We start from the raw sequence: 23441 nt of genomic DNA, 5'->3' as shown, positions 1-23441 counted from the left end.
ATGACATCATCACTGTGGTCCACATGGCCCAGACAGAGTGCAGAGCTGTGGGAGAAACCCAGCAGCAGTGACGTATCATCCATATCATCCAGGCCCACGGTGCCCTGTCACACTCTGCTGCACACATGGATTAAGAACACATTAAAATATGTGCACATTTTTCAGGGTCCTGACTTCCAAGTGGCGCTACAGGCCAGCAGCTTTGGTACTTTTTTCGCTTTTTTGACAAGAAGAGCGGCAGCGGTGGCCGTATTTTTGCTGATGCCTAGTCTATAGGATCAGCCATCACCACCTACAGCCATTACAGCTATTGCCTGGTGGAGTGATCTGCCTGGAAGCTTGCAGTGCTGTGCTCGTAAATTCTGAGGGTGGGGCTGTGCAGAGCAGGAGAGAGGCACAGAGGAACGGAGGAAGTGGCTGGCTGGAGTCTCTGAAGTCAGGTGGCGGAAGAGGAACCTCCTGCTGAGTCTGGAAGTGTGTGACACTGACACAGACACACCCTGCTTCACTTGGATTAGGCAGGCTGTTGAGGATTTCTTTAGTCATGTCCATGAATGTCTGCATTACTGCATGACTGGTACTCCTGCGCGCACGCTCTCTCTCTCTCTCGCTCTCTCTCTCAATTCAATTCAAATGAGCTTTATTGGCAGGACCAAATAACATTTTAGCATTGCCAAAGCAATTTGTATGAGAAAAGGGGGAGAGGGTAAGGTGAAGACTCCATGTAAGGGATTTTTAAGTCCTCAGTTTTTCTGTGGCATGCTGTCACATATTGTGCAGTTATTTTCACCATCGGTTCCTCTTCTCCCAGTAGAATTTGGAATTTCCTCTCCTCGTCTATAGAAATGAAGTCCGGGATGAGAGCAGAGAGTCTCTGGAAGTGAGTGTCTCTCACTGATGAGTACTTTGGACAGTGTAGCAGGAAGTGTTCCTCATCCTCCTGGTCACATTGCTGGCACAGTCTACTCTCCAAGGGTTTGTAGGTCTGCCTGTGCCATCCTGATTCGATTTCCAGGCCGTGGGCACTCAGCCTGTACCAGCTTAGAGTCTGTCTATGTTTGGAGTCTTGTAGTACATTTGTAGTTTTAGTCTCTCTGCAGTGACCGGTAAAGCGTTTTTGAGTTTATTTAATTTCTCCATTCCTCAACATATTTTTCTTGGGAATAATTCATTATGTGTTTTATTTGAGATTTAGTCAAGCCAGATTTTTGGGTGTTTGAGATGGATAAGGTGCTGATGAGTTGTTGCAGGCCCCATGGCTTTGACTGGTCCTTATTGGTCAGTAGGGCTTTATGGTGGCATGAGTTACGACTGCTATTTTGTAGATGGCCCCAGTATGACAGCACCCTCTTCTGTACTGCGAGAAGCAAGGGAAATCTGCCAAGCTCAGATTGGCAAGCACTATTGGAGGTGCTCCAATGGACTTGAAGGAGGAGCTTGCAGAATTCCAGATGAAATATTTCTGGCGGGCTAGAGTCCCATTTGAATTGGTTTGGGTAGGTGACAGGACCCCAAACTCCTTTCTTTCTTTCTTTCTTTCTTTCTTTCTTTCTTTCTTTTTCTCTCTCTCTCTCTCTTTCTTTCTTTCCTCTCTCTCTCTCTTTTCTCTCTCTCTGTTTCTCTCTCTCTTTTTCTCTCTCTCTCTTTTTCTCTTTCTCTTTTTCTCTCTTTCTCTTTCTCTCTTTGTCTCTTTCTCTTTAGGAACTGGGGGTGGCGCTTTCCCTTTCTTAACCCAAGAAAGCTCAAGGCCGGACGTCCTGACAGCATTGTACTATAAGACCTTCTTTGACCTGCTTTTCCCCTCATATGGTGGCAGCATATAATTCCCTGGCCAAGGGACAACCTATACCTCTGGATGCACTCAGGGCCTACATCTCCCTGATACCGAAGGAAGGCAAAGACCCATCACATTGCAGTAGCTACTTCCCTATCGCACTTCTAAATACTGACTTGAATCTGTTCGCAAAAATCTTAGCCAACAGGCTGTTGCCTCACATCCCTAATCTCATGCACAGGGACCAGGCAGGTTTTGCCCTGCTCCGGGATTCATGCTGCTAGAACTGCTACAACCCTGCTTATCTTACTTTCACTTTCACAGAGAAGGTGTTCGACCAGGTTGGATCACCTCCCTATACTCTCAACCTTCAGCATCTGTCAACAATGGAACGTATCAGGGATGCCCTCTCTCCTCTCTGATCTTTATTTTGACGCTGGAGCCCTTTCTGTGTACAATCCGAGCCGATTGTAATATTTCTGGTTTCCATAAACAATCGGGGGAACACAAAGTTGGTGCATTTTACTGCCTTTGAAGCGCTATGTTACAAGGGAGAACCAATTTGCTATAGCTTTCCCACCATCTACTCTTCTCTCACCCGGAACCCAATTTTGTCCTTCCTTTCCTATCTAAATGGAGGTCTGATCTGGGTGTCTCCTTTACCACATCACAATGGGAAAAGATATTGCACTTTGCCCAAACGTCTTCTTTGGCCACCAAAGTACAGGAAACCAATTATAAACTCCTTACGCGTTGGTACCGGTGCCGTCTAAACTTCAAAGTATTTTGCCACAGCTTCTGGATGTATGTTGGCGCTGTGCCAACGGCGGCACTCTTCTCTATGTCTTCTGGCAGTGCCTGAGGCTTCAACCCTTTTGGCGAGGAGTGACTGATAATATTAAACAACTTTCCACTGTGAACCTGCAAGATGATCCAGCGGGCTGCCTATTGCATCTTCTAGGGAGACCCGTCAAAAAATATAAGGCCTCTCTCACTATTCAGCTACTTAATACGGCCAAGGCTTGCATTCCTCTTCGGTGGAAAGAGAACCACACTCCTACCATTTCATTGTGGTTCTCCAAGGTGAATGAGCTTCGGGACATGGAGGATCTTACTGCCACGTTGTATAATAAGGAGGAGGTATTTTGGGACACCTGGCACCTTTGGCAATACTTTGTATTTACAGGTGCTTACCTGACCGAATCTACTCACCCTCACTGAAGTCCCGCCTCTGCCTGCCTTGATTTCTCACTCCGGGAGGGGATGGAAATCCCAAGGGATCTTGCTCTGTTTCTCCTATACCCCATCTTTTCCCTCCCTCTGCTCCTTCCTTTTTCATTTAACTCCCTCTGCGCTATCATAATCTTTTTTCCTTTTTCTGTTTCGCTCTGGCCCCTACAGTGTTTTACTGCGGGGTTTCCCTCCTTACTTTCCCTCTTTATTTTAACATGTCATTTTTGATAATGGTATAGTTCTTGCTATGTAGGTTCAATTTCCTTTATGTTACCTTTCACATTTTTGTAACCCTACAGTCGGTCCACTTTCTGTATGCTCTGGCATAATCCCCCTTTCCTTAGGATGTTATTTTAAACTATTACATAATGATTTGTTCTGGTCCTACTATCTCATCATATATGCATTGTTTTATTTGCTCATGGTCCATCGACCTCACATACTAACTTTATGACCCATAAGGATAAAGTGTTGTTTAGACATTAGTACCGTTCTTTGTATTCTGGTGAACATTTCTCCTGTTTTTTACTGTATGCTAACTCCACAAATAAAATAATTATTAAAAAAAAAACTACCACAAACACCTATAATAAACTGTAAGGTTATTAATGCACTGCAACCGTATGGTAAATGCCTGCCAGCTTGTTTCTGAGCATCACCATAGACTTGAATGGGAGGCATTGAAAGGCTTCAAACTCCTCCAGACTCGTCATGAGGCTTCAATTTTGAACCAACGCTAATGCTTCATGTTTTTATTTGTAGTATACGTGCTGCCGCAGGAAGCACCATTGCTTCATGCATTGATAATGTGATCAGCACTGTGTGCTGTCCATAGTATCATTTGCATAAGCGTTTGAAGAGCGTTAAAAAAGCCCCTCAAACGCCCGCTTTCAATGCCAGTGTGAACTAGGCCTTAGAAAGATAAAGCGATGCCTCAAAATGTAGTGATCATTGGCGAGAGTAAAAATGGTTATACAATAATCCCAGCTCCTTTGATTGACTTCTGTCAAAGGGACAAGTTGGAAACTTTTATTGCTGGTTCGCACTATAGAAATGCAGTCCAGATGTTTTCTGGATGCGTTTTTGCATGCACATTTTTGACATGTTTTTTGCATGTTCCGGGGCGTTTTGGTGCATTATGGTGCGTTTTTGATGCGTTCCAGTTCATATTTTCCCCTCTCTTTTTTTTTACTTTAAATAGGGATATATGCGTTCCTGTGCGTTTTCATGGGTTTTACTGCGTTCCAGTACAGCTATGTGCAGGAACAATGTTCTACTTTTTTTCTGCATCCGGAAAACACTGAAACTGCGAGCACTGATGTGAACTATGACATTGAGAACCATAAAACCTACTTTCTGTGCGTTTTTGATGCAGGAAAAAAAAAGCACACTGAAACGCATGTAGTGTGACCTGGCCCTTGCTTCATTCAGTTGCAGCTGCTGCTCAGTTTATTCTGATAGCAGGTGCAGCTGTCAAAATGCAATATTTGTGTGGATGGAGAAATCTGTTTTTTTTTTTGTTTTTTTCTTTTTTGTACAGACTGCAGCTGAATGGAAAAAACTAACAATGTGTGGCCGGTTTATCAGTGATGACATATGTCTAAATTACTGTAAATTCTGTATGGTAACTATAAAGTATGTTAAAGCCATGAATATCAGAGTAACATTTGCTTAGCTTTACCTGTCTTTTACATCAGCTAAAGTCTATTGCTCCAGTGAGATGCTCAGGACATCTGTGCCATACAAGCTTAGGGAAAGCAGAAATTAATTAGGTCACATCCAGCAGTGCAACACAGCAAAGTCTGTAGTGCTGTATCTGAGAAAATCTGTGTCAAGCATGTCTCTCCAGCTGCGATCCCTGAAGGTCTTTAAATCCACACCAGGAGAATGAGATCCTCTCTGCATGGCCTGTCTGATCTGTAGCTTTAAGGATTTCACAGAATCTCGCATTATCTGTCACCTAATCTTTAGTAGTAGCTTTAGCATGAATATTTCATCTGATACATGGTTAAACTACTCATGAAAAAAACAGGTTTGTAATAGAAAGAGATCAACTTATGTTTTTCTGCTGAGATGATATTGCCTGATCTATTACCTACATATATTATTTTGTTTAGCAATAAAGTAATCACATTGTACTTTTTGTATAATAGAGCATCATATGGAAATCATTTGATGACTGCGGTAGACATATCTCTTAACTCATAGAGGATGTATTTGTACTGTTTTTAGCTGTTACTTTAATAGTAATTTATACAGCTTTATCTGCTTTTGCATTGCTGAACTTTTGTGATTTTGTAAGTATACCTGAAATGGTCATTGTCAAAAAGAAAAATAGAAAAGAAATTAAATATGACTTTGTTGAGGTCAATAAGTATCCCATTTTCTATTTCAGGTGTTTTTAGCAATTAAACATTACTAAACCTCCCCAGCTCTCAGTCATGCCAGCCACCAAAAAGAACCTAGAGTGTATGTATAGGCAGATTTTTTTATGTCTTGGATAGAGAAGGCAAGAATTGGAATCCTTGCCAAGTTTTTATTGCTGTCTGTGTCCACACTATCCAGTGTATCTATCCAGACCCATCCTCTCTAACTATCATGATGACCATTGTCAAAAGGCAGAAAGTGATGGGAAATCTGAATTGTTGCATTAGTCACTAGAACAGAAGGTGAGTGGAAATATTCCAATAGGCACATCTGTTTTGATGACAGCTGTCTAAGACGTGAACTCACTTTTTAGAGAATTTCTCATTTCCTATTGTATCGTTAGTACAGGAAATAAAAGGAAATCAGCCCAATAGGACCCAGCAAAAAAATAAACTGACAGGGGTTTAAACTCATACCTACCCTATGAAGGTTTGGTTATACAAATACAGTACTTTAACTATAAACTATTTCAGATATTTCAATTAAAATCAGAAGTTCTGTTCATTTGTAAGTAAATGTAAAGTTGCACAATCCATCTAAGGTTCCCACATAATTTGGGGTTCCTATACCAATCTATAGTCAATCAAATAAGCATAAAGATGTATATATTGTAATAGATACACGCTCAACTAGTATGAGACAGGGACACAGCTTAATTTATCATGAACACCCAGAAACAGTACAATCAGGTTTGTTCAGCAGCTATCACACACAATTTCAACATAGGGGAGCTTTGTATGGCAATTCCTTAACATAAAACAAGCCGAACATCTGCTCCTCCAAGCTAGATACTAAATTCAGGTTAGTTTCTAACACGGTGCCCCCTTGCAATAACACTTGTACCTTTTTTAGTATTCTATCACCACTCAGCCTTTTTACACAGCAGCAAGCTCCCATAGTGGAAAGAGAAAGCTCTGAGTATGCATATACTGTATAAAAGGAAAATAAAACAACATCCTACAGTTAAATGTGGTGTTCAAGTGTTACTAAACCCACAACAGTAAAATCAGTCATATGCAGTTAAGCATGCTTGTTATACTCACTATGGAACCTAAGGGGTTAATCCTCTGCATTGTGTAAAAAGGCCATTTGCTACAGTTTTCTCTGCCCCTCCTCTTGTTCAAATGTCCACGTCTTATCTCCTGATAAGACAGACTGAACCCATAGCCAAATGCACATGCTCAGTTTAGTGTGTATTGCTATAGAGGGTTTTTTTTTTTCTTGGGAGAGTGCATGTGATCAGCACAGGCCCAATCAGCACTGTCCAGAAAGAGGTCAGGGGTTCTGCATTCTCCTAGAGCAAAATGAAAAATCCACCTACAAACTTTAACAAGTGCTCTGCTGGACACTAATAGAAGTCACAAGACTGCTCCAACTGCTGATGAGAAAAGATATTTAGAAGTTTATATTTACTAACACAATTGCATTTCCGTGTTCAGTGTACTGTGGGAGACCAGATATAGTGAATGCAGGGTCCTGGGTTTAGTAAGACATTAACCCTTTCAATGCCAGAGCCTGAGTTTTTGCATTTTTTGCGCTTTCGTTTAAAAGATAGTTTTAGGCCAGAAGAGTAGTTGAACCCCCCAAACATTATATGTTTTCTGAAAGCAGAGACCCCAGAGAATAAAATAGCTGTAGTTCCAGTTTTTTATGTATCATGGTATTTGTAAAGTGGTTTATGTTACATTTCAGTTACAAAATACCCTTAAGTTAATTTCAGAGCACACAATTGGAATATATTACCCAATTTTGTTGTAAATTATAAAACATAAGGTTGCTCTGAATAAACAGATACACAACATGACCAATGGTAAATTTGCGTGTGTCCATAAAATGCTGACGAACTTCAGTAGCCTATATTTGCCATAGGTGATACTTTAGATGGCCCTACAGGTCATCTGTTTAGAGTTAACCAGGAATAGTGGCCCTAGGAATATTGCTGTCACTCTGGCTTGCATGGCGATACCCTGTTTCCCCGAAAATAAGATCTACCCCAAAAGTAAGCCCTAGCGGTACTTTTTGACATACCGCTAATATAAGCCCTCCCCCGAAAATGAGACCTACCTGCACCAGGGGAGAACTGACCATTCGGGCACTGCCTGAAGACCCGGGGTCACTGCAGGGCCCCATGAGAGGCTCAGTCCGTTCCTGTATGTGCCGCTTCTGAAATAAGCAGGCATTGAGGGGACGGACAGTGAGGCAGGCACTGCAGACACCTCTCCTCCTCGGAGTTTCAGCAGAGGGGTGGGTCCACATCCCTGCCACGGTGCTGAAGATGGAGTGCTGGAGGGGTGGGCAGAGTATGCAGCAGGTCAGTATAATCCCCTGACCCCTGACAGTATTGCAGCTTCATGTAGGAGGAGGGGGGGAGAAAGAGGGCAGAGAAAGAGAAGAGAGAGAAGGCAGAGAGAAAGAGAGGAGAGAGAGAGGGCAGAAAGAGAAAATGCGGAGAGAGAGAGGGCAGAGATAGAGGGGGGAGAGAGAGAGGGCAGAGAGAGAGAAGGCAGAGAGAGAGAGAGGGCAGAGAGAGAGAGAAGACACAGAGAGGGGAGGGGGTTGCTTTAAAACATAACTTTTTGTGGAGCTGGTGGAGAGATCAGTTAGGTTGCAAGCCGACGATCCCCGCAGGATGGATCGGATCTGCAGATTGGGGAGGATAATGGATCGGACTCCGATCCATTATTCTCAATCCGCAGATCTGATCCATCCTGCGGGGATCGTTGGAGGGGGTGTCAATAAAAATAAGACCTACACGGAAATAACCACTATTGCATTTTTTAACCTAAAATTAATATAAGACAGTGTCTTATTTTCGGGGAAACATGGTATGTAATGTGTATTGCAGGCAACGTTTTCATAAGTAGGCACCCCCCCCCATAGGTGCATGGCAAGATCAACATAAGCCAATCGCGGCTACAAAAAAGAATACCAGGATGCTATAAAGGACGTATGTATACTTACACTGAATGGCAAGTGGTTAATGAGACATCAGACGTTTTACCTTCTGGGTTAATTCAGGCCCCCCCACTGCCACTGCTGTAAACTTTACGGCAGTGTGGTAAAAGTATATATTTTGTAAATTTGAATAAAGACATCAGGCCATCCAGATCAACCTGTGTGGGTGTGGATGTGTGTGTGTTTCTAGTTACGTACAGTATATAGTTGGTAAGGTTGGAAAAAGACATCTGTTCATCCAGTTCAACCTGTGTGAGTATGTGCATCATCCAAATTCATTGAGTCACCACATGTCCTCTTGAGCGACCTGAGACTGAAGAGTTCCCTCTCTCTGTTAGAATTGCCATTAAGATTTTGTTATATCGCAGTCATATATCCCCTCTTAAACGTCTCATTTCCAGGGAGAATAAGTTTAATGTTTGTAGGTCCTCCAGCCCCCTTATTAGTTTAGTTGCCCTTCTCTGGACTCTTTTCAATTCCAGCACATCCTTCTTGAGGACTGGTGACCAGAACTGAGCAGCATAATCAAGATGCTGTCGAACAGTTTTGTAAAGTGGTAGAATTATAGATTCATCTCTTGAATATATCCCATTTTTTAATGCATGCTGATATTCTGTTGGTCTTAATTGCTGCAGCTTGGCATTGCATGCTATTGCTGAGCCTATCAATAACTAGGACCCCCAAATATTTTTCTATCCTTGATTCCTCCAGAGGTTCCCCCTTAGCGTGTAGCCTGCATTCATATTTTAGCCCCCAAGTGCATAACTTTGTTTCCCTACATTGAACCTCATTTGCCATGTAATTGCCCATCCTCTATTTTATTGAGAACTTCTTGTAATGTTTCAATATCCAGTTGTGAAGTTATTGCCCTGGTTAGCTTCGTATCATCTGCAAATACCGAGATTGAACTATTTATACTGACCTCTATATCATTTATAGTATCATAAGTAAAACAGAACTGGTCCAAGGACAAAGCCTTGGGGCACCCGACTTGCAACTCCAGACCAGTAAGAAGCTACATTATTTATCACCACCCTTTCAACGTGCCTCTGTAGCCAATTTCTATCCAGGTATATACACTATCATTGATGCCAACCGACCTTAATTTGTAAATTAAGTGTTTATAGGGTACCATGTCAAATGCTTTGGTGAATTCTAGATACACTACATCCACAGGCCATTCTCTATCCACATTACAGCTCACTTCCTCATAGAATGTTAACCGGTTGGTCATGCAAGAATGATCTTTCATAAACCCATGTTGATTACTACTAATTATACTATTTTCATTATCAAATTCTTGGATATGGTCCCTTATCTTCCCCTCCAACAGTTTACAAACTATAGATGTAAGGCTGGCTGGCTGGCCTGTAGTTTCCTGGTATGTATCTCGGTCTTTTTTTGAAAATTGGCACCACGTTAGCTTTCCGCCAGTTTGCTAGTACAGTTCCAGTCAGTAAGTTGTCATGACCTGGCTAAGTTCTTTGAGGACTCTCGTGTAAATCATCTGGCCTTGGTGGATTGTTCACAGTGTTTTAAGTCTTTAAGAACTCTGGCTTCTGTTAGCTACAAGGGTACACTCCTTGCTGTGTTGCTAACACTATCGTTTTGTCTGTTAGACCCCACTTTTTCCTTAGTGAAAATTGAGGAAAAGAACGTATTCAATACACTTGCCTTCTCCTTGTCACTAGTAACCAAGTTACCCTGACCATGCTTTATGGGGCCAGTATGCTCTGACATTGCCTTTTTACTATGTATATATTTAATAAAACCTTTTGGGATTCTTTTTATTCTCCTCCACTATGTGTCTCTCATAGTCTATTTTCGCTGCCCTGATCGCACTCTTACATTTCCTAACACATTGTAGTGTTGGAATGCTGATGATGTCCCCTTGGCCTTATATTTTTTAAAGGACACTTTTTTCTTTAATGTGCTTTATTTATGCTCAAATTTAGCCACCTAGGTTTAACCTTAGTTCAGTTATATTTTTTGCCCAATGTAATACATTGGTGATGCCATTAATTTAAATGTGCTTAAAGCATTCACACTTTTCCTTCATCTTTTTTTTGTTTCTAGAAAATCTTCTCATTTAACGTCATAAAAGATGGAGCACAGATTGTTAAAATTGTCTCTCTTGAAGTTTAATGTACTGTACATATCCTACCCTCATGTCTGCTTTTCCTATGATTTACAATCAACGTAATTGCCCTGTGATAGCGATTTACTAGATATCCCTTAGTTCCACATCTGCTATCAGCTCTGACTTGTTTGTAACTATTAGATCAAGCAGAGCCTTGTTTCTAGTTGGAGTATCCATCAACTGACACATAAAATTGTCCGCAAGACATTTAAAAAGTGTTGAGTCTTAGAGTTCCCTCTGCCCAGGCAATATCTGGATAATTAAAGTACCCCATGGCAATACCATTGCCCTGTCTTGCTGCCATTTCTGTGAAAGGAGATCTATTTCCTCTTCATCCTTTTAGGGTAGGGGGTCTGTAGCATACCCCCACTATTTCCCTTTTGCTCCTTCCCTTTGGAGTTCTAGCCACAAGAATTTCCATTGCTCTGTAGCAATATCATCCCACATGTTCATCAGTAAATCATTCTGACGTACATGCATACCCCAGTCACAAGCCAGTCATGTGTGCTGTCAAACCATGTCTCTGTCACTCCCACGAAGTTGAAATCCTTCTCATGCATCAGTAGTTCCAGTTTGTATGGCCGCATATTATTGTATCCCTGTTAGTCCCATGGCTGCAATAGGATACTGCCAGCCCATATGTTTTGATCTTAGGTATTCGGGATACTTTGACCATGTTAGCACTTTCTGCCCTTTGTTCACTAGCTGGAAAACCTTCCTCTGATCCCCCCCACCTAGTTTGAAAGGTCCTCTAACTTTTTGGCCACTCTCCCCATTTAGGTGCAGTCCATCCATAGAGTCGGTAACAGACTAAAAAGTCAGCCCAGTTCTCCAGGAACCCAACATTTTCCTTCTTGCACCAATTCCTCGGCCATTTGTTACGTTCTCTGAGTTGCTGCTATCTTTCTGGTGTGGCTTGAGGTACAGGCAGTATTTCTGAGAATACCACTTTGGAAATCCTTTTCTTCAGTATAGCTCCTAAGTCCCTGAAATTATTTTTTAGGACACTCCATCTTCCTTTGACATTGCCATTGGTACTAATATGTACCATGACAGCTGGGTCCTCCCCAGCCCCTCCCAACAATCTATCCATTCAATCCATGGTGTGCCATACCTGAGCGCCTGGTAAACAACCTACCGTTCAGCAATCATGATCTTTGTGACAAATTGCTATATCCTAATAATTGAGTCCCCTACCACCAATATCTGCATAACTTTGCCTGTATCTATGCCCCCAACCATACCAGAGCAGTCATTCCCCTGGCAGCTAGTTGAGGAATTCTGCTCCAGCAATGCCACCCCTGATCTGATATCCCCAACATCATGTAACTTGGCATATTTATTGGGATGTACCAACTCAAGACTAGCGTCTCTAAGGCTCTTCCCTCTACCCCTCCTTCTAACTGTCATCCAGGTACCTACCTCTGGCTCCTGCACCTCCATATCTCCACCCCCTTGTATATTGGCCCCATCCAGCACGTGAGGGGTAAGGTCAAAATTCCTTTCCAGGTTGTTTATGCATCGCAATGCTGCCAGTTGATTCTTTAGATCCAGGATCTGGGCTTCCAAAGAAACAACTAGCTCACATCACACACAGCAGTATCCACCGTCAAATGGCTCTTCAAGGAATGTATACATGGAGCAAAATGTGCATTGGGTCGCATCACCACTCCTGCTGGACATTTTACTCGTATCCTAATAGGCATAATCCAGAAAAAATCAGGAATTATTCTATATACTTTGCTGTTAAGCTTCCTTCTTACTTTAACCTAGTCTGGGCAATATCTGTTTTGTTAACTTGTTTGGGTTCTCTTTCTCTCAGATATCACGACCTCTGGTGTCCACTTATCCTGCTCCTGCCTTACTGATCACAAGGCCACTTTTGTCTTCTCCTTTGCCTCCATTCACTGATCACACACCAACCCCCGGCGACCTCTCTTCCTGTATTGCTCACTGGTCCCATGGCATTGAGTAAATACCTTTTTTAACCACTTGCTTACCTGGCACTTTTACCCCCTTTGTGCCCAGGCCAATTTTTACCTTTACGCACTCTCACACTTTGAATGACAATTGCGCTGTCATGCAACATTGTACCCATATGAAAATTTTATAATTTTTTTCACACAAATAGAGCTTTATTTTGGTGGTAATTAATCACTGCTGGGTGTTTTATTTTTTGCACTATTAACAAAAAAGAGCAAAAATTTTGAAAAAAAAAGTTTTTCTTTGTTTCTATTATAAAAGTTTGCAAACGGGTAATTTTTCTCCTTCATTAATGCACGTTGATGAGGCTGTACTGATACGCAGCATTGGGGGGCACTGATAGGCAAAACTGATGGGCACTGATGAGGTGGCACAGATGGGCGGCGCTGACTGACAGCACTGACTGGGGGCACTGCTGGGTGGCACTGCTGGGCACTGATGATCAGTGCCAATCTGGTCTGTGACAGTTTCCGGTTATTGGCAGTACTTTCCTCACACTGTGACAGCATGAGGAAAGTGCAGTCAATAACCGGCAACTGTATTTACTCTGTGATCTGCTGTGTCATTGGACACAGCTAATCACATGGTAAAAGGCCACTGTGATTGGCCTTTTACTTTACGGACATCGCCGAGTGCACATCCCTTGGGGAGTGCGGAGTGCGCGTTCTGGGAGGACGTCATATAACTCCCTTCCAGAACTGGACAACCGTGCTGTAGCCATCATTCGGCTATAGCGCTGTTGGCAAGTGTTTAATGCATGCTAACATTCTGCTAGCTTTACTCGCTGCAGCTTGGTTTTGCAGGCTATTGCTGAGTCTGTGATCTACTAGGACTCTGAGATCTTTTTCCATTCTGGATTCCCCCAAATGGTCTCCCCCTAGTGAGTAACATACATTTATATATTTTATTTTACATTTTTCAATATTAAACCTTATTTGCCATGTAGTTGCATTTTGCAATTGTAGTTGTATAGTTTCTATATCTTGCTGTAAAGTTAGCAAAACACTGCAATTGAGCTATTTATGCCATCTCTATATCATTTATGAATATATTAAACATTATGCAGATATAAAAAATAACTGCTGATGTGCCAGATAACTAGTGGTATTTTTTTTTGGGGGGGGGGATCGGGTTTCTAAAAATTAGATATACAGTATCATATTAGATGTATTTTAATTAACCTTGAAGTCTGGCCATTCCTATTTGTATTGATTTGTTCTGCTTTATTGGGATTAGGATGGATGTACTATAATAGCTATATTTATCTCTTGTTTGGAAGGTTAAAAATATGACAGCCACTCAGGTTTGTAATTAGAACAGGGAAAACTTCAAATGGTAAAGGCAGTCTGTAGCAAGATTTTCCATTATTCCCTAGCAGCAAATTAGTCCAATTATTCCCTAGCCCTCAATTCGGGTAGCCAGCTATAGATCCTAACTTTAGGCAGCTTTCAAGATCTGGAATAAAAGAAGAGGTCTCAGTTACGTGCCCAAGCATACAGTGCCTTCGGAAAGGTATTAAGACCACCTTTACTTTTTTCAATTTTGGTATTTTGCAGCCTGATACTACAGTTGTTGAAATTCATTTTTTCCCCCCTCATTAATCTACACTCAGTACTCCACAATGACAATGTATATGAAGAATTTTAGAGATGTTTGCAAATTTATGAAAAAGGAAAAACTGAAATATTACATAAGTATTCAGACCCTTTGCAACAACACTTTAAATTTAGTGCAGGTGCCTCTCGTTTCTCCTGATCATTGCTGAGATTTTTCTACAGCACAGTCCACCTGTGGTAAATTAAATTGATTGGACATGATTTGGAAAGGCACACAGGAACTGCCTGCAGAGCTCAGAGACAGGAATATTGCAAGGCACAGATCTGGGGAAGGCTACAAAAAGTTTCTGTTGCACTGAAGGGGCGGGACATGGTTATTTCTCCCACTGTGTGATGGCAAAAACTAGAAATGACAAGGATTTTGTTTACTTTGTCTGCATATGAGAATATCATTGTAATTAACTGTTGTAACATTAGGGGGCACCAGATGAGTATCAGGGAATATAGGAGTTTGAATGTTTTATAACGTAGTTTGTTTTTAACATTGTTCTGTTTATATCGATTCAATATAATGATGAGACACATTTGTATATATTTTTATATTATTTTGTTATTGTCAGGAATGACGCATTCCAGTGAAGTTCACAGCCAATTTGCAGGTGCGCGCATGTGTTCAGAAACGCACATAAACACCATGCATGCTATTTAACCACTTGCCCTCTAGAGGATTTACCCCCCTTAATGACCAGGCCTTTTTTTGCTATTCTGCATTGCACTATTTCAACTGGTAATTGTGCAGTCATACAATGTTGTACACAAACGAAAATGTACTTCCTTTTTTTCACACAAATAGAGCTTTCTTTTGGTGGTATTTGATCACCTGTGCGCTTTTTATTTTTGGCGCTATAAACAAAAAAATATCAAAAATGTTAAAAAAAAACAATATTTTTTACTTTCAGCTATAAAAAAATATAGTAAACTCAAAGTTTGTCATAAATTTAGGACAAAATGTATTCTGCTACATGTCTTTGGTAAAAAAACAAAATCACAATAAGTGTATATTGATTGCTTTGTATGAAAGTTATGGTGTCTACAAACTGGTACAGATACTGCAATTTACGCCATTTTTTGCTATACAGCGCTGTGCTAGTTATCTGACAATTGTGCAGTCATGCAGTGCTGTACATAAATGAAATTTATATCCTTTTTTTCACACAAATAGAGCTTTCTTTTGGTGGACAAAATGTATTCTGCTACATGTCTTTGGTAAAAAAAAATCCCAATAAGTGTATATTGATTGCTTTTTGTGAAAGTTATAGCATCTACAAACTATGGTATAGATAATGGAATTTACACAGCTTTTACTTTCTGACTGCCTATCACATTTCTTGAGGTGCTAAAATACCAGGGTAGTACAAACACCCCCCAAAATGACCCCTTTTTGGAAAGTAGACACCCTAAGCTATCTGATGAGAGGCATATTGAGTCCATGGAAGATTTATTTTTTTCCACAAGTTTTTGAAAATGACAAACTTTTTTTTTTTACACAAAGTTGTCACTTAAATGATATATTGCTCACACAAGCCATGGGTATATATGGAATTACACCCCAAAATACATTCTGCTACTTCTACTGAGTATGAGGATACCACACGTGTGAGACTTTTTGGGAGCCTAGCCACATACAGGAGCCTGAAATCCAATGACCACTTTGAAAGCCTGAAGGTGCGTAACTTCCTCATTTCACTTCCTCATTACCTATCACAGTTTCAGAGGCCCTGAAATGCCAGGATAACACCAGATCACTTTTTAGAAAGTAGAAACCCCAAGGAATTTAAAAAGAGGCATGGTGAGTATTTTGCAGATCCCATTTCTTCTCACAAGGTTTCGAAAAATAAAAAAAGAAAAGAAAAAATATGTTTTTGTTTTCTTTCTTCATTTTCCAAAAACTTGTGATCTGAAAAATACTCACAATGCTTTTTATCAAATTCCTTGGGGTGTCTACTTTCCAAAAAGGGGTAATTTGGGGGAGTTTGGTGCTATCCTGGCATTTCAGGGCCTCCGAAACTGTGATAGGTAGTGAGGAAGTGAAATTAGGAAGTTACGTACCTTCAGGCTTTCAAAGTGGTCATTGGATTTCAGGCTCCTGTATGTGGCTAGGCTCCCAAAAAGTCTCACACATGTGGTACCCCCATACTCGGGAGAAGTAGCAGAATGTATTTTGGGGAGTAATTCCACATATACCCATGGCATCTTTGAGCAATAAATTATTTAAGTGACAATTTTGTGTAAACATAAAAACAAAACTTTTTTTGTCATTTTCCAAAAACGTTTGGTAAAAAATAAAATATTCTATTGAATCAACATGCCTCTCAGCAAAAAGCTTGGGGTATCTACTTTCCAAAAAGGGGTCATTTTGGGGGGTGGGGGAATTTTATGCCCAGCATTAGAAGTTTATGCCACTCATCACTCTTCTAAACACCTGAAGACCAAGCCTTTTCTGACACTTTTTGTTCAAATGAAAAAAATCTGTATTTTTGCTAGGAAATTACTCTGAACCCTCAAACATTATATATTTTTTAAATAAGTCACCCTAGTGAATAAAATGGTGGGTGCTGAAATTTATATCTCACATAGTACTCGCGCAATGTTTTTTAAAACGCAAATTTTTTTTTAAAAAAAAACAAAAACACTTTTTGTAATTTTAATGCACAAAGACACAATATATTGGCAAATTATTTGGTAACTCATAAAAGATGATGCTATGCTTAGTAAATAGATACCAAACATGACATGCTTTAAAACTGCACATGCCCCGTGCAATGGCAACAAACTGCAGACATTTTTAATATCCATAGGCAACGCTTTAAAAGCCTTTACAAGCTACCATTTTAGATTTACAGAGGAGGTCTAGTGCTAGAATTACTGCCCTTGATCTGAAGTTTGCGGCGATACCTCACATGCATGGTGCAACCCCTGTTTATATACTGGCACAGGGTCAACTCTTGCACAAGCAGGTGCACGCGCACGTGAGGGGCGAGGATACTTTTTTTTTTTTTAAAGTTATTTTGATTTTTTAAATTATTTGTACACTGTCCCTTTCACGGCGATACCTCACATGCATGGTGCAATCGCTGTTTACATACTGGCACAGGGTCAACTCTTGCGCAAGCAGGTGCACGCGCGCATGATGGGTGAGGATACTTTTTTTTTTTTAAGTTATTTTGATTTTTTTAATTATTTGTACACTTTCCCTTTTCATTTTTTTTTTTAGATCACTTTTAATGCTATCTCAGGGAATTCAAATATCCCCTGTAACTTCAATGGGCATTGTCATATATTCTTTTTTGAGTAATCTGGGGTCTATCAGACTCTAGATATCTCATCTGCCCTTACATTATCTAATCAAACCAAGATTGGTTTATTCAGATGCTTTCCCAATTTACAAATGGCGCTGTTTATATCCTGCGAAACTGAAGTGATAAAATGCTTGTAGCTTCCGATTTCTTAGACTATAGAGATGATTGGCACCATTGTGGTCTCCAATCAGCTCTATCGTCAGCTGGCAGAAACACAGGCTGCATTCTCAGGTTCCCCCGATGGCATGGGACTGCCCGAGAAGGCCATGGAAGGCAGCGGAGGAGGGGGGGCATCTTCTCCCGCTGCTTGTAAAAGCAATTCTGTAGCTAATTAGCCACTAGGATTGCTTTTACATGAAAGCCCATCGCCGGCTGAAAAAAACGATACCAGGATGATGTCTGCAGCTGCAAGCATCATCCTGGTATAACCACTCAAATTCCGGTGATGTACCAGTACATCGCTGATCCTTGTTGGGTATACAGTGGGGATCGAAAGTTTGGGCACCCCAGCTAAAAATTTGTATTAATGTGCATAAAGAAGCCAAGGAAAGATGGAAAAATCTCCAAATGGCATCAAATTACAGATTAGACATTCTTATAATATGTCAACAAAAGTTAGATTTTATTTCCATCATTTACACTTTCAAAATAACAGAAAACAAAAAAATGGCGTCTGCAAATGTTTGGGCACCCTGCAGAATTTATAGCATGCACTGCCCCCTTTGCCAAGCTGAGACCTGCCAGTGTCATGGATTGTTCTCAATCATCGTCTGGGAAGACCAGGTTATGTGAATCTCAAAGGTTTTAAATGCCCAGACTCATCTGACCTTGCCCCAACAATCAGCACCATGGGTTCTTCTAAGCAGTTGTCTAGAAAACTGAAACTGAAAATAGTTGACGCTCACAAAGCTGGAGAAGGCTATAAGAAGATAGCAAAGCGTTTTCAGATGTCAATATCCTCTGTTCGGAATGGAATTAAGAAATGGCAGTCATCAGGAACAGTGGAAGTTAAAGCAAGATCTGGAAGACCAAGAAAAATATCAGACAGAACAGCTCGCAGGATTGTGAGGAAAACAATTCAAAACCCACGTTTGACTGCACGATCCCTCCAGAAAGATCTGGCAGACACTGGAGTTGTAGTACACTATTCCACTACAAAGAGATACTTGTACAAATATGGTCTTCATGGAAGAGTCATCAGAAGAAAACCTCTTCTACGTCCTCACCACAAAAATCATCGTTTGAACTTTGCAAATGAACATATAGACAAGACTGATGCATTTTGGAAATAAGTTCTGTGGACCGATGAGGTTAAAATTGAACTTTTTGGCCGGAATGAGCAAAGGTACGTTTGGAGAAGAAGGGGCACAGAATTTAATGAAAAGAACCTCTGTCCAACTGTTAAGCATGGGGTTGGATCAATCATGCTTTGGGGTTGTGTTGCAGCCAGTGGCACAGGGAACATCTCACGAGTAGAAGGAAAAATGGATTCAATAAAATTTTAGCAAATTTTGGATGGTAACTTGATGCCATCTGTGAAAAAGCTGAAGTTAAAGAGAGGATGGCTTCTACAAATGGATAATGATCCTAAACACACCTCGAAATCCATGGGGGATTACATCAAGAGGCGTAAACTGAAAGTTTTGCCATGGCCTTCACAATCTCCTGACCTCAACATAATTGAAAATCTATGGATAGACCTTAAAAGAGCAGTGCGTGACAGACAGCCCAGAAATCTCAAAGAACTGGAAGACTTTTGTAAGGAAGAATGGGCAAAGATACCTCAAACAAGAATTGAAAGACTCTTGGCTGGCTACAAAAAGCGTTTACAAGCTGTGATACTTGCCAAAGGGGGCAGTGCAAGATATTAACTCTGCAGGGTACCCAAACTTTTGCAGACGCAGTTTTTTGTGTTTTCTGTTATTTTGAAAGTGTAAATGATGGAAATAAAATCTTAACTTTTGTTGACATATTATAAGACTGTCTAATCTGTAATTTGATGCCTTTAGGAGATTTTTCCATCTTTCCTTGGCTTCTTTATGCACATTAATACAAATTTTTAGCTGGGGTGCCCAAACTTTCGATCCCCACTGTATATGCCATGTTCTTTTTTTTGCCTGTGGGCTGAATGAAAAAAAGAGAAGAAATCTCTGCCAGAAAAAGGGTGTGGTATGCCCACCATTAGAATACCTCCCTGCATCCACCCACTTCTAATGGTGGGCACACATGAAATGTGCCAACAAATATAAAATATATATGCCGAAGCATAGGGGCCATCCACCCACTGGCCACCCCAGGCCCCTGTGCTTCGGCATATATGCGCTTTTTTAACTGTGAATGAAAAATCTCATCCGACAGCACTGCACACACCTACTTATGTCTATTCTGAGAGCAAGACCCTGTTGCTGTCAGAATAAACAAGTCGGCGCTGCAGTTGAATGACATTCCTGCAAAGAAAACAGCAATGGTTAACAATAAGAGTAACTCAATAAAGCAACTTTCATTGAAATATCTCTGCTAGAAAAAAGTGTGTGGTGGTATGCCCACCATTAGAAAACCTCCCTTCATCCACCCTCTTCTAATGGTGGGCACACATGAAATGTGCCAACAAATAATATAAAATATATATGCCGAAGCATAGGGGCCATCCACCCACTTGCCACCCCAGGCCCCCATACTTCGGCATATATGCTCTTTTTTAACTGCGGATGAAAAATCTCATCCAACAGCGCTGCCCACACTGATTTATGTATATTCTGAGAGCAAGTTCCTGTTGCTGTCAGAATAAACAAGTCAGTGCTGCAGCTGAAAGCATTCCTGCAAAGAAAACAGCAATGGTTAACAATAAAACAGTAACAATAAAACAGTAAAAGTAGAACAGTAACAAAGACAACAACAAAAAAAACTACAACTATCTTTGGTTTTTAATTTTTTATGGAATTTGAACTTTTTATTTTTTTTTTTACTTTTTTTTTTTAAACTTTAACTCTCCAAATGCGATAGCCAGTTTCCTGACTACCTATCATCTTTCAAGACCCTCTGTATTTATGTACCCTGAACTGTGCCGTGCTGTACCCTATACTAATACTGCACTTGTGTATGGTAGAGATGGAAGCAGTCCTTGATGCAGAGGCCAGGTTGGCCAGGACAGGAGGGACAAAAAAAGCGGCTGTCATGCCTAATTCCATGTCTGCTACAGACACAACATCTTTTTTGGGGGGTCCTCTGGGTTGGGGTACCAGGAATGGCATTGGGAAAATGCCTCTCATGCAGCCGGCTAACTGCATCTGGGTTGGGGATTTGGGCCACAGCACCTTCTGGATACAAAAGGGCCGTGATGATCTCTTCCTGGAATTTTAGGATTCACTATGTCCAGTTGCTTTGTAAATATCAAAAGCATTATATATAGCCAGATGAAATAAATAAACAGACACTTTTTTGTACCAGTGTCTGGCTTTTCGGGAAACAAAGTATTGCTTCATCATCTGGTCGTTGAAGTCCACCCCTCCCATGTTAAGGTTAAAATCTTGGACACAGAGGGGCTTCTCAACAACACCAGCTGCCCTGGTAATTTGGATGTCCGTATTTGCGAGAATGGAAGACAGGACGAAAACATCCCAGTTGTCCTTCCACTTCACTGCAAGCAATTCCTCATTTCTCAAGCAGACATTTTCCCCCTTTCTAAGACAGGTATTTACAAGCCGTTGGGGGAAGCCCCGGCGATTAGGTCGCACAGTGCCACATGCTCCAATTCCACAATTGTACAAATGTCTAAATAGTGGCACGCTTGAATAAAAATTGTCCACGTATAAGTGGTACCCCATATGGAAAAAGGGTGACACCAAGTCCCAAACTATCTTGCCACTGCTCCCCATGTAGTCTGGGCATCCGGGGGGCTCCACGTAACTATCTTTTCCCTCGTAAATCCAAAACTTATATGTGTAGCCTGTTGCCCTCTCACAGGTCTTATACACCTTGACCCTATATCTGGCACGCTTGCTGGGGATAAACTGTTTAAATGTAAGGCGGCCAGAAAAATGAATCAGGGACTCATCAACGCAGATGTTTTGCTGGGGAGTATAGACATCTGCAAATTTCTGGTTAGGGTGCTGATTTTTGTGGAGACTGTCATATTCAGGGTCACCCCGAGAACGACTGAGTGTGTTGTCGCTGAAATGCATAAAATGCATTTTATTCTCATATCTAGTCCTGGCCATGGCAGCAGAGAACACAGGCATATGATGAATTGGGTCTGTGGACCAATACAACCGCAATTGACTTTTTTTAGTAATGCCATGTTAGGGTTAGGCCCAAAAAAAGTTAAAATCGGAAACCGTAATGGGTTTCCATACGAATGGTCTGGCAAGATTTGAATTTGGGTTGGCGGCAATAAACTGTTTTGCATATAAATTGCTTTGATCCACAATCTATGCATACAGATCTTCTGTGAAAAACAGCTCCATAAAATCAAGGGGAGTATTTAAATTTGCTGTTTCACCTGAATTCCGGGTTGGACAATGAATGGGGGAAGTACAGGTGCTGCAGATTCTGTGGGCTGCCAATCGCATCTCTGGAAGGACACTATGGGCTCTACGGGCCTGTGTGCGAATTCTTGGTGGCTGCAGGACACTACTTGTGCTCGCCACCACACCAGCTCGTACTGCACTTATGGGACTCGCCACGTCACCAATTGATACTGTAGTGCTGGTATAAAAAAGACCAGGATTTACTAGGCTACTGGTGCTCGCCAGTTCACCAAAAGGTAGAGCGGCACTAGTACTGACACTCTGCTGCATATGAGCGTCATGATGCATTTGTAACATCTCAGCAACCTGGAAATGGGGTCGGGTACGCTTGACCTTAGCAAGGACCTCTTCTCTGTCATCTGAGCTATCTGTCAGGGTGCCGCTGCTGTCTACAGGTTCGCATTTTGAGGCTGATTCTGTCAGTGAGTCTTCTCCTTCGCTCTCACCTGACATGCTCTGAATCCTGTAGGCCTCTTCACTAGTGTACCTTTGGTTGGACAATTTGGCCACTAAATTTACAGATACCTAGTGCGACTCACGGGAAAAAGAGCACCTGGTTGTCAGAGACTGCCTGAGCCGCTACAAACAAATTTACTGACAAGTGCTAACAGAGATCAGGCCTGATTCTGAGAACACCGCGGTTTTGTGTGTAATGTATCAAGTGACAGTGACATCTACTGACACTGCACTTGCTGGGGGAGAAGGGGGGGGGGTAAATGTAGGGGCTAAATGCAGGTGCTGGCAGGTATCGGGGCTGATCCCGCTAACGCTGCATTTTTGGGGGCGCTATACTAATGTGAACGCTGGTATAGTGCTGATCAGATCAAAGATATTGGTAAAAGACACACAGTGAGCTCTCTCAAAGAAACAGCAGCTGAACATCCAGGATAAACTTATATAAAAATCTTCAGTAAAACATATATATATAAAATGCAGCGCTGTAAAATTATCAAATCATGCAAATCAACACAATAATAGTCCTGAAAAGGTGCTCATTAATTCCCAGTGTCAATGGAAAGAATGCAAACTAACCAGAAGTGCATTTGAAGTACGCATGTGTGTAAGAAATCCTGGAGATTCCCCTCTCTCCCTCTGGTCAGAAAATGGATATGTGCTGAAATGGATGATGATAACGCCCTCTTGTGGAAAAGCGAAATCCTGCAGGCCAGGAAGCTCCCAGGATAGGATATTCCTCTTCAATGGAACCAAGGATGGGATTGAAATCACTCTGTGGCTGTGAAATTGGGAGAGAGACCCCTCACAGAGAACACAGAGAGATACTCATAGTGTAGTATATTACTTCAATTTATTTTAAAAAAACAAGTAAAAAACATGTAATCAGGTGGCAAGTGAAAGTGACCCTCTTAAAATTAAAGGTGGCTGCCGGGCCTCCACATGGCACACACGGCGTAGTGTTAACGACGTCCACAGGCTCCTCCTGACGCGTTTCGTGCGCACGCACTTCTTCTGAGGTAGAGCAAGGACCAT

General features: G+C 41.4%; 1 protein-coding gene across 7 annotated transcripts in view; it reads left to right on the top strand.

The window, feature by feature from the left end:
• The window catches only part of HIBCH (3-hydroxyisobutyryl-CoA hydrolase), a 638488-nt gene that overhangs the window by 401680 nt on the left and 213367 nt on the right, over nt 1-23441 (top strand). For 6 of the 7 annotated variants that reach the window (XM_089690215.1, XM_089690218.1, XM_089690217.1 and 3 more), the window contains one exon: nt 14689-14727. The exons of the other annotated variant lie outside the window; for it this stretch is intronic. In XM_089690215.1, coding sequence (XP_089546341.1) covers nt 14689-14727 — 39 coding nt within the window. The remainder of the gene's footprint in view (nt 1-14688; nt 14728-23441) is intronic. 7 annotated transcript variants of the gene reach the window in all.

Source organism: Staurois parvus, unplaced genomic scaffold (assembly GCF_062004578.1).
Source record: "Staurois parvus isolate SC_StPar_1 unplaced genomic scaffold, SC_StPar_1.0 ptg000522l, whole genome shotgun sequence".
Taxonomy (NCBI): domain Eukaryota; kingdom Metazoa; phylum Chordata; class Amphibia; order Anura; family Ranidae; genus Staurois; species Staurois parvus.
This window is presented reverse-complemented; position numbering and strand designations above follow the sequence as displayed.